Source organism: Arachis ipaensis, chromosome B02 (genome assembly GCF_000816755.2).
Source record: "Arachis ipaensis cultivar K30076 chromosome B02, Araip1.1, whole genome shotgun sequence".
In the NCBI taxonomy this organism is placed as follows: domain Eukaryota; kingdom Viridiplantae; phylum Streptophyta; class Magnoliopsida; order Fabales; family Fabaceae; genus Arachis; species Arachis ipaensis.
The window spans coordinates 55,307,857-55,329,846 of record NC_029786.2 but is presented as its reverse complement, the minus strand read 5'-3'; the positions used below and the strand labels follow the sequence as shown (position 1 = coordinate 55,329,846).

General features: G+C 39.1%; 1 protein-coding gene across 1 annotated transcript; it reads right to left on the bottom strand.

The window, feature by feature from the left end:
• On the bottom strand, window positions 10,436-10,897 carry LOC107627260. Its single transcript, XM_016330110.1, has one exon. The coding sequence runs from the start codon at window positions 10,895-10,897 to the stop codon at window positions 10,436-10,438; it is 462 nt and encodes a 153-aa protein (XP_016185596.1).

The window sequence follows — 21,990 nt, the reverse complement described above, 5'->3', positions numbered from 1 at the left end:
TATGCCTATGAACCTCCTCCTCAATATAGCCTTGAACCACCATACTCACAAGCCCCTTACTACCAAACACCCTCATATAATCCTAACCCATATCCATCATATCAACCACCCTATGAGCCATATGAACCATATATAAAACCACCCTACTTTCAACCCAATTACTCCCAGGAACTACCACCTCCATATACACCATGTCCATATCCATCAACCCCAAAGCCATATGATCCTAATCATGCAATCCGAGCGGAACAAGAATCAAAGGATCGTCTCAAGGAAACAATGGATCGATTTCATGCAACCCTTCATCAATTGGACTGAGTGATAAGCCGAACAGCACCCGAAGCTCTCGTGGCCAAAGAATCTCAACTTGAGAACAAGGAATTAAAGTGTGTTGTGCAACAAGTGGAAAAGATGGAGAGTGATGAACCACCACACCCTTATTATGATGAACCACCTTCTTATCATGAACCTTTCCTCCCAAGTAATGATCCCTCATATCCACCTCAACCTTCAATGCATGACACTCTTGGTGTTCTTCTTCAAGGACAAAGAGAGATGAAAAGGGAAGTACTAGAATTCATGGCTGCCTTGACCGAGGTAGTAAATCGATTAGCTTCCCAATATCTGAGCACTCAAGAAACTCCCATGGCTACATGTGGAGAATCAATAGAAGAGCGTAACATGAAGGAGACACTAGAAACTCCAGTGAACAATGAGGAACGTGATTTTGTATTAGAACAAGTGGAGGAAGCTGCAATAGTTGAAGAGAAAGAAGTGGTTAAAGACTTAGGAGATGCTGAATCTCCATGGGAATCTAGAGTTGTAGAGTATTCCTCCAAGAAGATTGAAATTGATGTCAAAGAGGCTAGTGCACAACCTCCATGGCATATTCCTTATGAAGAATTGGATGGAATAGATCAAGAAGTGAGTTCCCTTGTTGATGATGATCGTGAATAAAGTCTTCCTAGTGATGAATCTACATCCACAATTGAACTCCTTGAACATGATGACCCTTCTCTGATTGAGTCTGAGAATGATGTGGAAGTGGAAGTCCTTCGAAAAGGTTAGACGGGAGTTGAACTTGCTTTGTCAAGAACGTTAGAGACTTCTCTACCTAGGTTGCCGTCTACTCTGTCACTTGAGTGGGTAAAACTTATTTCTATTCGCTTCACTATCCCACTTGAATATGGTATTCTTGAAATGGATGGACAACTTAGGAAGCTTTATCGCATTAAGCGTAAGATAAGGATGTTAGTGGTTGGAGTTGCAAATCAAGGCTCATCAAGGTTGATACTTCAAGAGCTAAATGCAAGGGTTGGACTAGTGATCATTTGGTTGGATCTAAGATAAGAGTTTGGTATCGCATTGAGAATTCAGACTGCTTGCCACCCGGTTAGGGCAATGATGAGCAACTTACAAACGGGTATTGGAACAGGATTTGGGATCCGGGCATACAAGAGGATCGACTTTGGGAGCTCAAAGCTTGTGAAGAACCCCCTCAAGCCTTGGCAAATTCACTTGAGAATGATGAGGATTATTGGAAGTCCAAGCGTTGGTGGAAGTTTTAGGATGAGTTCAAGCACAAGCCACCATGACAAAGAGCTCGCCGATTGTCCAACTTAAGGACAATAACTAAAAGTGCTGGGTGGGAGACAACCCACCTTGGTATGATCATCCATTTTTATTCTTAGTTTTATTTTATTTTATTTTTATCAGTGTTCATTCATAATTTCTGCATCATCACCTGCATTCTCCATAAAAAAAAGGAGGACAACCCACGCGTGCGCGTAGGTCACACGTGGGCGTCGATAGCAATTTGACTTTCCCATCCAACGAACCGAAAGTTGTGATGGAATCGTGCGGCTAGTGTGCTAGAGGCACAATTCGAGCTACGCGTATGCGTCCCTCATGCGTACACATTAATTTCATTTCTAGCACACCACGCGTGGGCGTGTGCAACGCGCACGCGTCGCATGTACATTTTTCCCCTTCAAGCTGAACAAAGAGTTGCGCCAAAACGACGCTGGAATTGTGCGTTTAGCACAATTTCGGCCGACGCGTACGCGTGCTTCACGCGTACGCATCGTCTTCATTTATCCCCCTTCACGCGTTTGTGTCTATGACGCGTACGCGTCGACGCATTTTTGTATCCACCACGCTCAAGCGTGATCCACGCATACGCGTGGATTTGATTTCATTAACCCCTGACGCGAGAACCCTAACCCATTCGCGTCACCCAATCTCTTCTCCCTCAACGTTCCAATTTCTTCTCTTCCCTCCATTGCCACCCTCACCACCACCAACGTCCCATCACTGCTCAGTCTGGCAACCACGAACCGCGGCCGACCACCCCTCCCTCTCCCTCCTTTCTTCTTCTTCTTCTTCTTCTTCTTCTTCTTCTTCTTCTTCTTCTTCTTCTTCTTCTTCTCTTCTCCTCCTTCCCAGCTTCATCACGCACTGCCACAGACCCCACTGTGCCACTGTGCCGCTGCCACCTCCAGGCCGGCATTACTTCGCTCTACCCCTCAATTCACCACTCCTACCGTTTCTACTCACCCCAGGTTTCCCTGCTTCCATCTCTGCCTTTCAACTCTTCTTCTGTTCCATTGCGTTAGTTAGCTTAGTTTAGATTTTGTTAGAATTAAAATAGTTAGAGATGCATGTTCTTAGTGGATTTTAGGTAGTTAGGTAGTTAGGATGTGGTTAGTGGATTTAGGTCTGATAATTGCCCTATTCTTGCTGTTTGGGAATGGTTAATCCTTCCTTGTTTGTGCTGATAATTTGACCCTGTGCTAAATTGCTTTGCTTGATGCTGTTATATGGGTTTCAATTGCTATTACTGCTATGTTATTGTTTCATTGATTTACTTTGGTGCTAAACTGGTTTATTGACGCAGTTGAGTCTTATCTGAAATTGCTGAGTTATCACTATTTGTGTTTGAATAGATGATGGTTGCTACACTGAGATTGATTTTATTGATAAATCTGCTGTTGAACTCATTTAGTTTGGCTCAGTTGATTTTCTGTTCAATTGGTGGATAAATTGTTGTTCTCCTGCTGTTTTGATGAGATATTGCTGCTGCAAGTATAATAGTTGTTGTTTAGAAATGATCATTGCAAGTTGAATTCCATGAAGCAAATACTAATTGAGTCCACTATTTTCATCCCTGTCTGCCATTATGGTTCTTTATTTCTACTCTTGCTGAATTTTTGGCTCACTTTTTGATTTCCTATGAAACTATGCATATGGTTTTTGTGAATTTAAGTGTTCATGCATTCATAGGTAAGTTAATTTGTTCAATTGAAATTGCAGCCCCTATTTGAAAATGCACCTTAGTTCATGTGAAATATGGCTGTTGAATTTGTCTGAATTATTTTGAATTCATATGGACTGATTTTGCTGTTTGTTCAATTTACATCATTGCAGACAACAAGGAACTAGTTGACGGATTTCTGTGTCAATTAGAGCCTTGCTGACTAATGAATTTTGAACTAGTTGACGGATTTACATCCTGTCTATTTCTGCTGAGACTCTTTGAAGTTGCTATTCCTGGTGCCTTTTTACTTGAAGTGATGAAATACATTGATGATACCTTATGTTATCCTTTGTGCTTCTTACATTACATCTCTCATCAATGATTTGCTTTACTCTCATGAGAGTGAGATTGCTTGTTCTTTAACTTTGTGCATTCATTTTGGTTAAGAACAACATTTCCATGCCACTAACTTCTTCACACTTTTCTAACTCTTGACTTCATTGACTTTCTAACTTTTCTCTTAGTTTTAAACTAACTTTTTTAGGTTCCTTTTAAGGCATGTTAATTGTTGCTACTTAACAAATAAGCTTCTCACTATTATTGCAAGAATTCTTGATTTTTGTTATGATTGTCTCTGAGTTCTGTTTTCTTGCATTCCAAGAGTTTGCTTCTTTAAGGAAACTCATGAGTGTGTCTCAATCTTCTTTTGTTCCTAGCCTCCTGTCTGCTCGCTTCTTACCTGCTTTTCTTTCCTCTGCTTTATTTGATAATCTGTATCTTGGGAATTCTATTTTTTAGGATGTCTGACAGGAAAGGAAAAGGCAAGGCTATGGCCAGCTCCAGTAAGAGGAAGAGAGGACAGTCGTCCGTCGCTCTGTCGGATATTCTCTCGGATGAATCTTGGCGTGAAAAGAACTTTACTGAGCAAGAAAAGCTGATCAAATTGTGCCGGTTAATGACCTAGTTAAATTTGCCAATCTCTACTGTAAACTCAAGTTTCCGGTCTTTGTGGAGAAACGGCACCTCTACCTGGAAAGGACGCTCAAAATACCAACCGAATTAAAGAAGTATACTGAAGATCAGATCAAACAGAGAGGTTGGATATTTCTGGAGAGAGATCTGGCAGAGGTAAACACATCATGGGTCCATGAGTTCTATTGTAACTATTATAAGATGACCCTTGATGCGGTGCAGCTTAGAGGAAAGCATATCTTAGTCACAGAGGAGGCAATAGAGGATATCCCTCACTTCCAGCCTAAAACAGATGATACAGATGGTTATCAGAAGGCTGAGGAGTCTATTAGATTCATGAGTTTTGATTGGGATGCTGTCAAGCGTACCATAGCCATTGATCCTGCTGTTCCATGGGCTATGGGTAAGTCAAAGGTAACTCCCAAGGGTATTAAGATTATTTATCTCAATGATGAGGCTAGGCTGTGGCAGCAAATATTGAGAAATTATGTTATGCCTAGTACTCACGAGTCAGAGGTGTCGGCTGCCATGACCATCCTTATTTGGTGCGTTATGGAAGGAAAGGACCTATACCTTCCACGGTTCATCAGAAAGTACATGTCTCAAGTTCATGTCAGAGGCACCCTGCCATTTCCTTATCTGATCACCCAGTTGGCTCGTCGAGCTGAGGTACCTTGGACGCTAGAGGATGAGAAGCCACCGATTGCTGACTGCAAGAAGGTCATTCCGCACGATAAGCGGTTCGGACCTATAGGCCACAGACTCCCTACTTCTGCTACTTCTACTGATGCAGCCACATCCTCAGCAGCACCTTCAGCACCTGCAGCATCACCTGCTTCCGCAGCACCATCATCTGCTTCCCAGCCAGTCTATCACCTTTTGCACTGCCTCTTTGAGTGCCTTAATCAGATAGAACACCGCAATCAGCGGCGTTATGAGCAGTCTGAGCGTCGCAATAAGCGACGCTATGCCCATCTGAAGCTAATTGTGACTACTGGGTGCACTAACATCCTCTCTGAGCCTAACACACCCTCGGAGCCCTCTGATGAGGAGGAAGATGATGAGGAGGTGGCATAGGAGGAGGACCAGCAGCAGGCACAGCACGAGGAGCCTCAGCCGGAGTAGCCTGCAGCGCCACAGGAACTTGCACAGCCACCACCTACAGAGCCAGAGATGACATAGCCAGCAGCACATCCTTCGACCGGCAATGACAGAGCTGCAGGCGATGATCCTTCACACCCAGCTTGACTGTGAGCATCGAGGACGATGCTGTGCTATAAGTGTGGGGAGGTCGCCGTCTCCGGCGGAGTATATTTTGGTGAACCATTTTAGACTTTTATCCTATTTTGCTTTATTTTGTATTTTGCTTTATTTTGTTTTATTTTTCGTATAGTACTTGTACATTTCTATTTTATTGTACTTCTGTTTATTTTTTCTTTGTTGCATTTTGCACTTTGGGCTTGTATATATCTTGGATATTTAGCTTGAATTGCACTTTTAGTCTATTAGTTGTGATGTGGAAAAATATGGATTATTAAGTTTAGTTTACCCTTTAACATATGAGAAATTGGTTTGATTGACTTGTGTGTTTTCTCTTCTCTATGATTGCAATCTTTGGTTTGTTCCATTCTATATGTCCATTATTTAGTGTATGTTCATGCTTATATGTGATTGAGGCCATCATTTGTTATTAGCTCACTTATCCCAAATAGCTTACCATCCCATTTATCTTTGTTTGCCACATTGAGCCTTCTTAACTCCCTTTTTGTTCTTTATATTATCACATCACTAGCCTTAAGCAGAAAAACAATTAATTATTCCATTTGAATCTTTGGTTAGCTTAAGATAGAGATTGTGTGTCAACTAAGTGTGGGGAAATGTGGGACCTATGGTTAATGAGAATGTGCTTTTGCTTATATTGACAAATATTGGGAATTTGGGTGCCTACTCATGTGAAATTAGAGAAACATATGCATTGGTATAATATGCTTTCATAAAAAAAAAGAAGAGGAATAAATGAATAGGGGAATAAAATCACCCCAATATTAAGTTCAATAAAAAGATCAATGCGTATGTAATGAAATTAAAAATTGATACATGAGTGTGTGAAAATATGTAAAATGTGAGATTTTGGGTAGCTATGCTTAATTTTAGAATTGTATAGAGTATGTGTATGTGTTAGGTGAGAACTTAGGTTAGTCAAAGATTCATATGATAGCTCACTTGGCCATATATATATATATACCCTCATCCTTACCTTAGCCCCATTACAACCTTGAAAAGTCCTCATGATATTTGCATTTGTACACTTGATAATTGTTGATTGGTTAGATGAAGAACAAAGTTTTAGAAAGCATGATTAGAGGAGGTTTGAGTGGCTTAACCCCAAACACTTGAGTGATTAGAGTGCATATATAAATCCAGTGAGGGTTCAATTGCTCATTTTCATATGTCCATATTTGATCATTGTTTGTTTTGCAAGGTTGTAAACTCTTCTGATTAATTCAACTCAATTGTGAATGTGTTTTGATATGATTGATTTAGCCCTTGATTGTGCATATATGATTTCTGGGAAATTTGAATAGCATGATGCATGTAGGTAGCTCACATCTAAATAGATTGCATTGCATAAGTTCCACCATTCTAACTTCACCCTTTTGGTTCTCTTGAGCTTAGCATGAGGACATGCTAATGTTTAAGTGTGGGGATATTGATAAACCGCTATTTTACGGTTTATCTTATGCTTAGTTGAGTAAATTTTATCCATTATTCTCACACTAATGCATATAAATCGCGTGTTTTATATTTTCCTTCTTAATTCTGGACATAGTTGAAAACATGTTTCCTAGGTCTTTAAATTGTCAATTTTAGTTATCCTTTATTATCATTTGATGTCATGATCTGTGTGTTAAGTGTTTTCAGAATTTATAGGGCAGAAATGACTTAGAGAATGGAAAGGAAGCATGCAAAAGTGGAAGGAACGCAAGAAATAAAGTTTTGAGAAGCTGACAGCGATGTGTACGCGTGACTGACGCGTACGCGTGACAAGGATTTTTCCCAAGAGATGCGTACGCATGGATGACGCATACACGTGACATGCGCCACGTGCAGAACTTGCAGAAAGCGCTGGGGGCAATTTCTGGGCTCCTTTTGGCCCAGTTCCAAGCCCGAAAAACATAGGATAGAAGCTGCAAAATGGGGGAATCACATTCATTCATTGACACAACATTCATTCACAAAAAAACATTAGGTTTTAGGATTTTAGGTTTTGCTATTTTCAATTTTAGATTTCTACTCTAATTTAATTTATTTTTCTTCTACTCTAATTTGTTCTAGTCCTTTAGTTTACTTATTTCCCTTGTTGATTTGTTTATTTCCCCAATTTGGTTTATGAATTCTCATGTTAGATTTGAATTTTGTTATTTAATGCAATTTGAGGTATTTCATATTTATTGCTTCTTCCTTTATTTGTTATCATTGATTTTGCAATTGTTGGTTTTAGATTTTACATTCTTTATTGTTTTCCTATGCTTTTATTTTGCGCCCACCAAGTATTTGATAAAATGCTTGGTTGGATTCTAAATTAGCTTTTTATATTCTTATCTTGAATTGATTAATTGGAGACTCTTGAATCATCAAAGTCTCTTGTTGGTTGGTGATTGAAACTAGCTAGTTGATTTGAATTCCACTAACTCTAGTATTTCCTTAGGAGTTGACTAGGACTTGAGGAATCAAATTGATTTATCCACTTGACTTTCTTTCATAGCTAGAGGTTAACTAAGTGATAGCAAAAGGTAATTACCATTCACAATCGACATTGATAATAAGGATAGGAATTCTAATTATCAATCCTTGCTTGGACTTTTCATAATTTTTATTTTAATTCCTTGTTATTTTACGTTACTTGTTCCTTATTCCAAAACCCAAAAAAAAGGATACTTTTTCATAACCAATAATAACTACACCTCCCTGCAATTCCTTGAGAGACGACCCGAGGTTTAAATACTTCAGTTATTATTTTTATTGGGTTTGCTTTAGTGACAACCAAATTTTTGTATAAAAGGATTATTGTTAGTTTAGAAACTATACTTGCAACAAGAATTTATTGTGAATTCTTTACTAGCAAAAATCCGTTCATCATTGCTCCCAGTTGAAACCTTCAGGAAATTATGGGTATGGTGGTGGTGGAAGTGGTAGGTATTATGGTTGATCTTCAGCCTCTTCTTCTTATTGTGGTTTCCCTTATGGCTCATGAGCACGAGCTCTGTGCTCCCTTGCTCTCTGAAGTGGGTTGACAGGCACAACTTTGGCCATCTTCTTAGCAGTTATAGGCTTCTCTTGTTCCACCAAAACTTCATCTATGATGTTCTCCACCCCAGCCTCATCACATAGTCTTTGGATGATACTTGGGAAGGCCAACCTTGTGCCATCCTTGGTGCTTTTCAGTACCCTATTGATGTTGTTGGCTATCATCTCCCCAACATTGATCTTTTCTCCCTTCATTATGCTGTATATGAGCACAGCCCTTTCTAATGTTACCTCTGAAGTGTTGGATGTGGGGTTGAGAGACCTTCTCACAAAATCCAGCCACCCTCTAGCTTGGGGGCTCAAATCCCTTCTCCTTAGTTGATTAGGCCTTCCATCTTTGTCATTTATCCACTGCACATTGATGACACATATTTCATTGAGGATCTCCTCAAATCCTGGGTCTTGTTCCTTCACCCTTTCTTCAAAGCTCCGGGTGGAGTTTGTTTGCTTTACCATCAGCATCCTATCTATGTTAGAAGGGCTATAGTCAATATTCTTCCCCTTCACATAGCTTAGGTAGCCATAGGGTTGCCCAGGTTGTGGCATGGCATTGGCGTAGAACTCCCTAACCAAGTTCTCCACCACCTTCCTTGGTGGGTTGCACAAGAGTGCCCATCCTCTGTTATTGATCTCTCTGTTAATCTCTGGGTGCTCATTCCTTCCCAGTTGGAAGCCCACTTCCGAAATAATTTGCCTCTCACTCACCCAACCATAGAATTGGTTTTGGTTGAATGATTAGAGGAACTTGTATTCATTGAAGCTTGAGGATCCAGAGGTCACTTCTTTGGTCTTTCTCTTCTTTGATGAGGAGGCTCTTGGTGGTGCCATTGGGGTGAGAAAAGAGGTTTGGAAGGTTGAAGAAGAGTTGAAGAAAGAAGTAAAGAAAGGAGAGCAAAGCAAGGGTTTGCTCCACAACACCAAACTTAGAACTTGATTGTCCCTAATCAAGTAGAAGAGAATAGTAAAGAAGGGAGTGCAGAGGTTTGTTTCGGATGTGAGGTTGTGTTTTGAAGTGTGAGGAAAGTGTGAGTGTTAGTGGCTTTTATAGGGATGAGGAAGGGGGTATGGAAAGATGGGTGGGAAGTAAAAAGCAATTGAATGTTTTCCCACTTGGGAGTGGCGCCTAACGTGGGGAGAGGCGCCAATCCTTGCCTTTTTGCTTTCTTCAGATGTTGAGTTCCAAAGTGCAAGTACTCTTTGACTCCTTATTTTAATGAGCCATCAATCATGTGGGCCCCACCTTTTCCTGAAAATTCAATCCGAAAACCGCCCATTAGTAATGAGAAAGAAATTTCTCCACATTCCCCCAATTTAAATACAATTAAAACACAATTGATGAGTGTCCCTTGGGACACCAAACTTAAATCCATTGCATAGGTGAATTGGTTTCATCATTGGACTTTATTATATGCATTATAATTGGAATAAATCTATTCATCTTTCCACTTTCCGATTCATACGTATGTAATGAAGTACATATTTATGCTCCCACCAATTCACTAAATGCTTTCAAACATAGACCATGTTTGGGCTTGTTGTGTGAATTTCTTATGGTGGTGGCCACACCAAACTTAATTTTTGGGCTTACTTCCAAAGTTAATTCAATCAATAAGTTGTAAGCCTTAATTAAGTGGGTTAGTGGCCACACCAAACTTAGCTGTTTAGCTAGTTTCTCAACCCATTCAACCAACCTCAATTAAGTAATTATGCAACCTTGCACTTCCAGTAAACAAAAGAAAATAAGCTAAAGAACTATCAACTAATAGACTGAAATTAAAATTACCTAATTTCATAATCATAACTACTCTTAGAAAATAGAAAAGCATGAAAGGATATGAGTGTTGGGGTGCCTCCCAACTAGCGCTTCTTTAACGTCACTAACTTCACGTTCTTTCCACCTCAGTTGAGGTTATAGCTCACTCTCTGCTTATCCAATGAGTCTCCCAAGTAGTGCTTGAGCCTGTGGCCATTGACAGTGAAAATCCTCTGTGTTTTATCCTCCATAAGCTCTACATGACCATAAGGAGACACCTTGAGGATTGTAAAGGGGTCAGACCATCTTGACTTAAGTTTTCCTGGGAAAAACTTGAGCCTTGAGTTGTATAGTAGCACTTTTTGGCCTTCTACAAACTCTCTTCTTGCTAGCTTTTGATCATGCCATTTCTTTGTCTTTTCCTTGTAAATCTTAGCATTCTCATAAGCTTGATTTCTGAATTCTTCCAGCTTATTGAGTTGTAGTAGCCTTCTTTCCCCAGTAGCTTGACTATCAAAGTTCAACATCTTTAGAGCCCAAAATGCTCTATATTCAAGTTCCACTGGTAGGTGACAAGCTTTTCCAAACACCAATTGGTATGAAGACATGCTAATGGGTGTCTTGAAAGCTGTCTTATAGGCCCACAATGCATCATCCAGCTTCTTGGACCAATCTTTTCTTGAGTTTCCAATGGTCTTCTCAAGGACTCTCTTGAGCTCTCTATTTGAGATTTCAGCTTGACCATTGGTTTGTGGATAGTATGGGGTTGCCACTTTGTGTTTCACACCATATTTAAGGAGGATTATCTCAAGTTGCTTATTGCAAAAGTGAGTCCTTCCATTACTGATAAACCCCGTTTTTAGGGTTTATCTTGTGCTCAATTTAGGGAATTTTATCACCTTTTCTCACATTTATCCAAGTAAATAGCATGGTTTCATAATTGTCTCCTAATTTGTGCTTAAGTGTGAAAACATGCTTTTTAAGCCCTTAATTGCTAGTTTTGATTCACCTTTGATTCCAATAGATGCCTTGATATGTTTGTTAGTGAATTCAGATTGGAAAGGCTAGGAATGGATCAAAGGGATGGAGAGGAAAAGCATGCAAGTGGAGAACTCATGAAGAAACAAGGATTTAGGATGCTGAGATCGACGCGCACGCGCAACAGACGTGCACGCATGGATTGTGGAGTCGCAGGGCGACGCGTACGCGTGGAACGCAAATTGTCAAGCGACACATGCGCGTGACCCACGCGTATGCGTCGATGCTCGCACGTGACTCACTTAAAGACAAAACGCTAAGGGCAAAATCTGGGCTTCCCAGGCCTAAATCCAATTCATCTCTGATGCTATTTAACCCAAGGATTGAAAGGAAATTAACACATCACTAGGAACTAGTTTAGTTTAGTTTTGGAGGGAAAGTTAGTTTCTAGAGAGAGAAGCTCTCTCTTCTCTCTAGAATTAGGATTATGTTAGATCTAGATTAGGATTTCTTTGATCTAGGTTAATTTCAAGCTTTGATTTACTTTTCCTTTATCAATTCTTGTTCCTCTATCTCTCCTCTCTCTAGTTTTTTACTTTAATCTTTGTAATTCTTTACTTTTATGTTAATGCACTTTTGTTTATCCTATTTTTCTTCTAATGCAATTCATGTTTTTATTTCCTTTATTGCTTAATTGAATTGTTGTTGTTTAATTCCTTTCAATTGAGTAGTGTAGATTTACTTTTCTTGCAATTCTATCTTGCTTTGCTTTTATGCCTTCCAAGTGTTTGATTAAATGCTTGGAAGGATCTTAGAGTAGATTTTTCTGCTCTTGGCTTGGGAAGGTAACTTCAAAATTCTTGAGTCACTAATGTCCAAGTTATTGATAATTGGTAACCATTGACTCTAGGTTGCATTAATTCAATTAATGAGTGGCTAGGACTTATGGACTTAGATTGATATAACTCATTTGACTTTCCTTTACTTGTTAGAGGATGACTTAATGGGATTGAGTCTTGCAATTATCATGTTGTGGTTAGTGATAAGGATAGAGATCTTTGACCACCAAACCTTGCCAAGACCTCTTTTTACCATCATTGCAATTTACTTTTCTTGTTTCTTACCCAAAACCCCAAAATATACAACTCATAACAAATAACAAGAACACTTTATTGCAATTCCTAGGGAGAACGACCTGAGGTTTGAATACTTCAGTTATTTTTAGGGGTTTGTACTTGTGACAAACAATTTTTTGTATGAGAGGATTCTTTGTTGGTTTAGGAACTATACTTGCAACGAGAACTTCTTTGTGAAATTCTAAACCGTCAAAAATCCATTCATCAAAATGGCGCCGTTGTCGGAGAATTGCAATGGTGATATGTTATTGGTTATTGTATATATGTGAATATTGTGAATAGCTTGATTTTTGATTGCTTGTTAGTTGTTGCTAGCTTTAGGACTTTGTTTCATTATTTCTTATTAGCTTTTGTTTCTTATTTTCTCTTTTCATTTTGAATTCTCACTTTGGCTATGAGTTTGGTTCTAACTATGTTGTAGGAAATGAGGGCTACAATGTGGATATGTATCAAGGATGGAAAAATCAAAGGTGGGAGGAGCCATATGTATATGATCAATCTTCATGGCAACAACTTCCACCAATACACTATGAACAAGAGCCATTATATGATGCATACCAATCAAATGGCTATGGTGAATCCCCTTGTGACTTTCAAGAACCGCCACCATTTGCTTATGAGCCATATCCTCAACATAGCCATCTACCATACTCACAAGCCTCTTTTCACCAAACACCTCCATATGACCTTGACCCATATCCACCATACCAACCACCTTTTGAACCATATGAGCCATACATGGAACCACCATTCCAATATCAATACTCCCAAAAACCACCTCAATATACACCACCACATCCTTATCATAATGAATCACTTTCCTACCATGAACCCTGGTGCACGAAATTGTGATCACACTTTTCACAACTCCGCACAACTAACCAGCAAGTGCACTGGGTCGTCCAAGTAATACCTTACGTGAGTAGGGTCGATCCCACGGAGATTGTCGGCTTGAAGCAAGCTATGGTCATTGGTGCACGAAAATTACTTCACACTATGTAATTTCGCACAACTAACCAGCAAGTGCACTGGGTCGTCCAAGTAATACCTTACGTGAGTAAGGGTCGAATCCTACGGAGATTATTGGCTTGAAGCAAGCTATGGTTATCTTGTAACTCTTAGTCAGGATATAATATCAATAATAATTCTTAGTTTTAATTGTAAAAGTCAAGAGGCATAAAATAAATACTTGTTACTCAATAATGGAGAATATATTGGGGTTTTGGAGATGCTTTGTCCTCTTTATTTCAGCTTTTCTCTTGTACTCCTCTCCACACACGCAAGGCTCCTTCTATGGCAAGCTGTATGTAAGGTGTCACCGTTGTCAATGGCTACTTCCCGTCCTCTCAATGAAAATGGTCCAAATGCTCTGTCACAGCATGGCTAATCATCTGTTGGTTCTCGATCATGTCGGAATAGAATCCCTTGATTCTTTTGCATCTGTCACTACGCCTAACAATCGCGAGTTTGAAGATCGTCACATCCATTCAATCCTTGAATCCTACTCAGAATACCACAGACAAGGTTTAGACTTTCCGAATTCTCATGAATGCCGCCATCAATTCTAGCTTATACCACGAAGATTCTGATTAAGAAATCTAACAGATACTCATTCAATCTGATGTAGAACGGAGGTGGTTGTCAGGCACACGTTCATGGATTGAGGAAGGTGATGAGTGTCACGGATCATCACCTTCTTCATAGTGAAGCGCGAATGAACATCTTAGATAGGAACAAGCGTGTTTGAATGGAAAACAGAGACAATTGCATTAATTCATCAAGACGCTGCAGAGCTCCTCACCCCCAACAATGGAGTTTAGAGACTCATGTCGTCAAAGAGTAAAAAGTTCAGATCTAAAATGTCATGAGGTACAAAATAAATCTCTAAAAGTTGTTTAAATACTAAACTAGTAACCTAGGTTTACAGAAAATGAATAAACTAAGATAGATAGTTCAGAAATCCACTTCTGGGGCTTACTCGGTGTGTGCTGGGGCAGAGACTTAAGCTTCTCACGTACCTGGGCTGTTTTGGGCGTTCAACGCCAGGTTGTAACCTGTTTCTGGCGTTGAACTCTAACTTGTAACTTGTTTCTGGCGCTGGATGCCAGACTGCAACATGGAACTGGCGTTGAACGCCAGTTTACATCGTCTATCCTTGAGCAAAGTATGGACTATTATATATTGCGGGAAATCCCTGGATGTCTACTTTCCAACGCAATTGAGAGCGCGCCATTTGGAGTTCTGTAGCTCCAGAAAATTCACTTTGAGTGCAGGGAGGTCAGAATCCAACAGCATCTGTCCTTTTTCAGCCTGAATAAGATTTTTGCTCAGCTCCCTCAATTTCAGCCAGAAAATACCTGAAATCTCAGTCTCAAGTTTTCACTTGACACCTTCACGCCACAAGCACATGGTTAGGGACAGCTTGGTTTAGCCGCTAAGGCCAGGATTTTATTCCTTTAGGCCCTCCTATCCACTGATGCTCAAAGCCTTGGATCCTTTTTATTACCATTTCCTTTTAGTTTTAAGGGCTATTGGCTTTTTGCTCTTGCCTTTTGGTTTAAAGAGCTTTTGGCTTTTTCTGCTTGCTTTTTCTTTTTCTTGCTCTCTCTTTTTTTTCGCATTTTTTTTTTCTGCAAGCTTTGTTCTTCACTGCGTTTTCTTGCTTCAAGAATCATTTTTATGATTTTTCATATTATCAAATAACATTACTCCTTTTTCATCATTCTTTCAAGAGCCAACAATTTCAACATTCATAAACAACAAATTCAAAAGACATATGCACTGTTCAAGCATTCATTCAGAAAACAAAAAGTATTGCCACCACATCAAAATAATTAAACTATTTTAAAATTCGAAATTCATGTACTTCTTTTTCTTTTTCAGAAAACAATTTTCATTTAAGAAAGGTGATGGATTCATAGGACATTCATATCTTTAAGACATAGATACTTAGATACTAGTGATCATATAGTAAAGACACAAACATAATTAAACATGAAGCATAGTAAACGAAAAACAGGAAAATAAGAACAAGGAGATTAAGGAATGGGTCCACCTTCCTAAGGGTGGCGTCTTCCTCTACTTGAAGAACCAATGGTGCTCTTGAGCTCCTCTATGTCTCTTTCTTGCCTTTGTTGCTCTTTCCTCATAGCTCTTTGATCTGCAGTCAATTGCTCTACCACTGAATTATGGAAAAATAAAAGCAGTGCTTTTACCACACCAAACTTAAAAGGTTTGCTCGTCCTCGAGCAAAAGAAGAAAGAAGTGGAGAAGATGGAGGAGATGGAAGTGTGTGAATGGGTGGGTTTGGGAGGGAAATGGTTTGAATTTGAATGGTGAGGTAGGTGGGGATCCTGTGGGGTCCACAGATCCAGTGGGGTCAAGGATTTAGCATCCCTGCTCCAATTAGGCGTACAAAATGCCCTTACTGTGCAATCCTGGCGTTTAACGCCAGACTGCTGCCTGTTTCTCGTGTTAAACACCCAAATGTAGCCTGTTTCTGGCGTGTAACGCCAGACTGATGCTTGTTTCTAGCGTTTAAACGCCAAAATGATCTTCCTCCAGGGTGTGCTATTTTTTATTCTGTTTTTGATTTTCCATTTGTTTTTGTGACTTCACATGATCATCAACCTAAAGAAAACATAAAATAGTAATGGAAAATAAATAGATATAATTAAATAACATTGGATTGCCTCCCAACAAGCACTTCTTTAATGTCAATAGCTTGATAGTGAGCTCTCATGGAACCTCACAGATAATCAGAGCAAGGTTGGGACCTCCCAACACCAAACTTAGAGTTTGAATGTGGGGGTTCAACACTAAACTTAGAGTTTGGTTGTGGGGGCTTTGGTTGACTCTACAGTGAGAGAAGCTTTTCATGCTTCCTCTCCATGGTTACAGAAGGAGAACCTTGTGTCTTATAGTTTGCAATGTCTGCAAACCACAGAGCATCCTGAATAGCAAACAATTGCTCATCCGGAAAGGTTTCAGAGATCTCAGTAGGAGGGAGGGATGCGCTAGCATAATAAATGACATGCAGAAGCTTGTTATGCCTCTGTCCCAATACTGCACCAATGGTATAGTCACTGGCATCACACATTAGTTCGAATGGTAATGTCCAGTCTGGTGCAGAAATAACTGGTGCTGTGACCAACTTAGCTTTCAGGGTCTCAAACACCTGCAGATACTTTGTGTCAAACACAAATGGCGTGTCAGCAGCTAGCAGATTACTCAGAGGTTTTGCAAATTTTGAAAAATCCTTTATAAACCTCCTATAGAATCCTGCATGCCCCAGAAAGCTTCTGATTGCCTTAACATTGGCAGGTGGTGGTGATTTTTCAATTACTTCAACTTTAGCTTGATCCACCTCTATTCCCTTGTTTGAAATTTTATGCCCAAGGACAATCCCTTCAGTCACCATAAAGTGACATTTTCCCAGTTTAAAACTAGGCTGGTCTCTTAGCATCTTTTCAGAACAAGTGCTAAATGGTTAAGGCAGGAGCTGAATGAGTCTCCAAATACTGAAAAGTCATCCATGAAGACTTCTAGAAACTTCTCTACCATATCAGAGAAGATAGAGAGCATGCACCTCTGAAAGGTTGCAGGTGCATTACACAGACCAAAAGGCATCCTTCTGTAGGCAAACACTCCAGAAGGACATGTGAATGCTGTTTTCTCTTGGTCCTGAGGATCTACTGCAATTTGGTTATAACCTGAATAGCCATCCAAAAAGCAGTAATATTCATGACCTGCTAGTCTCTCTAGCATCTGGTCTATTAATGGTAAAGGAAAATGATCCTTCCTGGTGGCTGTATTGAGCCTTCTGTAGTCAATATACATACGCCACCCTATAACTGTTCTTGTAGGAACCAGTTCATTCTTTTCATTATGAACCACTATCATTCCTCCCTTCTTAGGGACAACATGGACAGGGCTAACCCAGGGGCTATCAAAAATAAAATAGATAATCCCAGCCTCTAGTAACTTAGTGACCTCTTTCTGCACCACCTCCTTCATGGCGGGATTTAGCCGCCTCTGTCGTTGAACCACTAGCTTAGCATCATCCTCCAATAGTATCTTGTGCATGCATCTGACTGGGCTAATGCCCTTAAGATCACTTATGGACCACCCAAGAGCTGTCTTGTGTGTCCTTAGCACCTGAATTAGTGCTTTCTCTTCCTGTGGCCCTAAAGCAGAGCTTATGATTACAGGAAAAGTGTCACCTTCTCCCGGAAATACATATTTCAGGGATGGTGGTAGTGGTTTGAGCTCGGGTTTAGGAGGTTTCTCCTCTTTCTGAGGACTTTTCAGAGGTTCTTTTATTTCCTCTGGTTCCTCCAGATCAGGCTGAACATCTTTAAAAATGTCCTCTAGCTCTGATTCGAGACTCTCAGTCATATTGACCTCTTCCACCAGGGAGTCAATAATATCAACGCCCAAGCAGTCGTCTGATGTGTCTAGATGTTGCATAGCTTTGACAACATTCAACTTAAACTCATCATCATTGACTCTCAGGGTTATCTCCCCTTTTTGGACGTCAATGAGGGTTCGTCCAATTACTAGGAATGGTCTTCCTAGAATGAGAGTTGCACTCTTGTGCTCCTCCATTTTTAGAACTACAAAGTCAGTAGGGAAGGCAAATGACCCAACCTTGACAATCATGTCCTCAATTATGCCTGATGGGTATTTAATGGAGCCATCAGCAAGTTGATCTGCAAAGCGGGCAAATTGCTTATCCTGCTCCTCTTTGTGGAGTTTTTGAGGATAAGGCATCTTGGCTTTGTATTCCTCAATCTTAGTTGCTGCAGGTTTATTTCCTACAGAGGTAGGTTGAGAAGCCTTCTTAAGGGATTTATTATCAGCACTTGCAGGTGTCTGATCCCTCACTGGCATTCGGAAGCCAGGGCTGGAAGCTGGAGTGGCGTTGGACACCAACTCCTTACTTGTTCCTGGCGTTTGAACGCCAGAACTGAGCTTCCATTGGGCGTTTGACGCCAACTCCTTGCCTGTTTCTGGCGTTTGAACGCCAGAGTTATTCCTCTCTGGGCTCTTACTGTCCTCAGAGGGATTTTGGATTGCCGGTTGTTCATTTCTTGGCATCCTGCTGCCTTGAAGTGAGGTATTTAATGTTTTTCCACTTCTTAATTGAACTGCTTGGCACTCTTCTGTTATTTATTTTGATAACTGCTGTTCTGTTTGCTTCAACTATACTTCCATATTCAGATTAGCCATTCTTGTGTCTTGTAGTATCTCCTTGAATTCGGCCAGTTGTTTTGTTAGAAAGTCTAATTGCTGATTGAATTCTATAATTTGTTCTACAGGACTGAGTTCAGCAGTTACTGTTTTAGCCTCTTCTTTCATGGAAGATTCACTGCTTAGGTACAGATGCTGATTTCTGGCAACTGTATCAATGAGCTCTTGAGATTCTTCAATTATTTTTCTCATATGTATAGATCCACCAGCTGAGTGGTCTAGAGAAATCTGAACTTTCTCTGTAAGCCCATAATAGAAGATGTCTAACTGCACCCATTCTGAAAACATTTCAGAGGGGCATTTTTTTAGCATCTCTCTGTATCTCTCCCAGGAATCATAAAGAGATTCATTATCTCCTTGTTTAAAGCCTTGGATGTCCAGCCTTAGCTGTGTCATCCGTTTTGGAAGGAAGTATTGATTCAGGAATTTTTCTGACAGCTGTTTCCATGTCCTTATGCTAGCCTTAGGTTGGTTATTTAACCACCTCTTAGCTTGGTCTTTTACAGCAAATGGAAATAGTAATAATCTGTAGACATCTTGATCTACTTCTTTATCATGTACTGTTTCAGCAATTTGTAAAAACTGTGCCAGAAACTCTGTAGGTTCTTCCTGTGGAAGACCGGAATACTGGTAACTTTGCTGCACCATGATAATGAGTTGAGGATTCAACTCAAAGCTACTGACTCCGATGGGGGGTATACAGATATTACCCCCATATGAAGCAGTAGTGGGGTTAGCATATGACCCTAGAGTCCTTCTGGACTGTTCATTTCCACTTAGGTCCATGATGGAGAAAGGGAGATGATGTGGATTGTAAATACTTGTTATTTTTTTATTTTTTATTATTTTTTTTGGAAACCGAAAATAAAATAAAATAAAATAAAATAAAATAAAATAAGTGAAAATTTGAATATAAGTTCAAAAATTAAAAGGAAATTGAAAACTGAAATACTTAATTAATTAAAAAGATTTGAAAAATAAGGGATAAGGATTTTCGAAAAATGAAGAGAGAGAAAGTGGTTAGGAAGTTTTGAAATTTAAATTTTAGATTTGAAAATTAAAATTTGAATTTTTAAATTTTTGAAATTTGAAATTCGAATTTTGAAATTTGAATTTTGAATTTTGAAAAAGTCAACAATATAAGATAAGGATTTGAAAGAGATTTAAATTTTGAAAAGATTTGATTTTTAAGTTTGAAAATTAAATTTTGAAATTTGAATTTTGAATTTTGAATTTTGGAAGTTGAAAATTGAAATTTGAATTTGAAATAAGATAAGATAAGATTTTGAAAAAGATATGATTTTTTTTTTTGAAAAAGATTTGAATTTTGAAATTTTAAAACTAAGATAAGTTAAAATTTTGAAATTGAAATCTGAATTTTTATAAAAATTTCGAAATATTTGCTTAAAAATAGTTAGAAAAGATATTTTTTTGATTTTGAATTTTATGATGAAAGAGAAAAACACACAAAAGACACACAACTTAAAATTTTTAGATCTAATGCTCCTTGTTTTCGAAAATTTTGGAGAGAAAACACCAAGGAACACCAAACTTAAAAATTTTAAGATCAAAACAAGGAAGACTTAAGAACACTTTGAAGACTCACAAGAACACAAGAACATGAAGAAAGAACACCAAACTTAAAATTTTTAGAAAACCAAAATAAAATTTTTGAAAACTAAAGAAAAGTTAACAGGAGAACACCAAGCTTAAAGTTTGGCACAAGAATTATTCAAAGAAAAATTATTTTTGAAAAAGTTTTAAAAAGAAGATAGCCAGTTACCAAGAACATAAGCACCATGCTCTAGCCAATTGAGCTATAAATTTAAAGTGTTTTAACAAGGTATAAATAAATCTTTTTTTTAGATGCTAATAATTCGAAAATGCACAAGAAAAACAAGAAATATCACAAAACAAGAAAAACTAAAGATCAAACGAGGAAAATAAACAAGAACAACTTGAAGATTAAGAAAGAACAAAGAACATGCAATTCGAAAATTTAAAGGGAAATAAAAACATGCAGTTGACACCAAACTTAAAACATGACACTAAACTCAAACAGAAGAACTCAATTATTAGTAAAAATAAAAATAAAATAAAATAAAATAAATAAAAAAATAAAGTTTCGAAAAAAAATTTTGAAAAAGAAAATAAGGATTCTAAAATTTTAACAAGAGCAATAATAAAAGACTCTGACCCAAAAGACAAAATCTTCCTAATCTAAGCAACAGGATGAACCGTCAGTTGTTCAAACTCGAACAATCCCCGGCAACGGCGCCAAAAACTTGGTGCACAAAAATTACTTCACACTATGTAATTCCGCACAAATAACCAGCAAGTGCACTGGGTCGTCCAAGTAATACCTTACGTGAGTAAGGGTCAAATCCCCCGGAGAATTGCTTAAGTCTCAGCCCAAAATGGATCCAAACCTTGCGTTGAACGCCCAAAATGGCCTTATGCACGTGAATTGCTTAAGTCTCAGCCCCAGCACACACCAAGTGGGCCCCAGAAGTGGATCTCTATACCATCTGTTATGGTTTACTCATTTTCTGTAAACCTAGGCTACTAGTTTAGTATTTAAACAACCTTTAGAGATTTATTTTGTATCTCATGACATTTCAGATCTGAACTTTGTACTCTTTAACGGCATGAGTCTCTAAACTCCATTGTTGGGGGTGAGGAGCTCTGCTGTGCCTCGATGAATTAATGCAAGTATTTCTGTTTTCTATTCAACATGCGTGTTCCTATCTAAGATACTCATTCGCACCTCAATCTGAATGTGATGAACGTGACAATCATCATCATTCCCTATGAACGCGTGCCTGACAACCACTTCTGTTCTACTTTAGATTGAATGAGTATCTCTTAGATCTCTCAACTAGAATCTTCGTGGTATAAGCTAGATTGATGGCGCCATTCATGAGAGTCCAGAAAGTCTAAACCTTGTCTGTGGTATTCCGAGTAGGACTCTGGGATTGAATGACTGTGACGTGCTTCAAACTCGTGAGTGCTGGGCATAGTGACAGACGCAAAAGGATAGTAAATCCTATTCCTGTACGATTGAGAACCTGCAGATGATTAGCCGTGCAGTGCCAGCGCACCTGGACCGTTTTCACTGGAAGGATGGATGGTAGCCATTGACAACGGTGATCCACCAACACACAGCTTGCCATAGGAGGACGTGCATGCTTGAATCAGAAGACAGAGGAAAGCAGAGATTCAGAACACAAAGCATCTCCAAAACTTCAACATATTCTCTATTATTGCACAACAAGTAACCTTTAATCCATGCTCTCTTGTTTATTCGCAATTCAACTGATAAATATAATTGACTT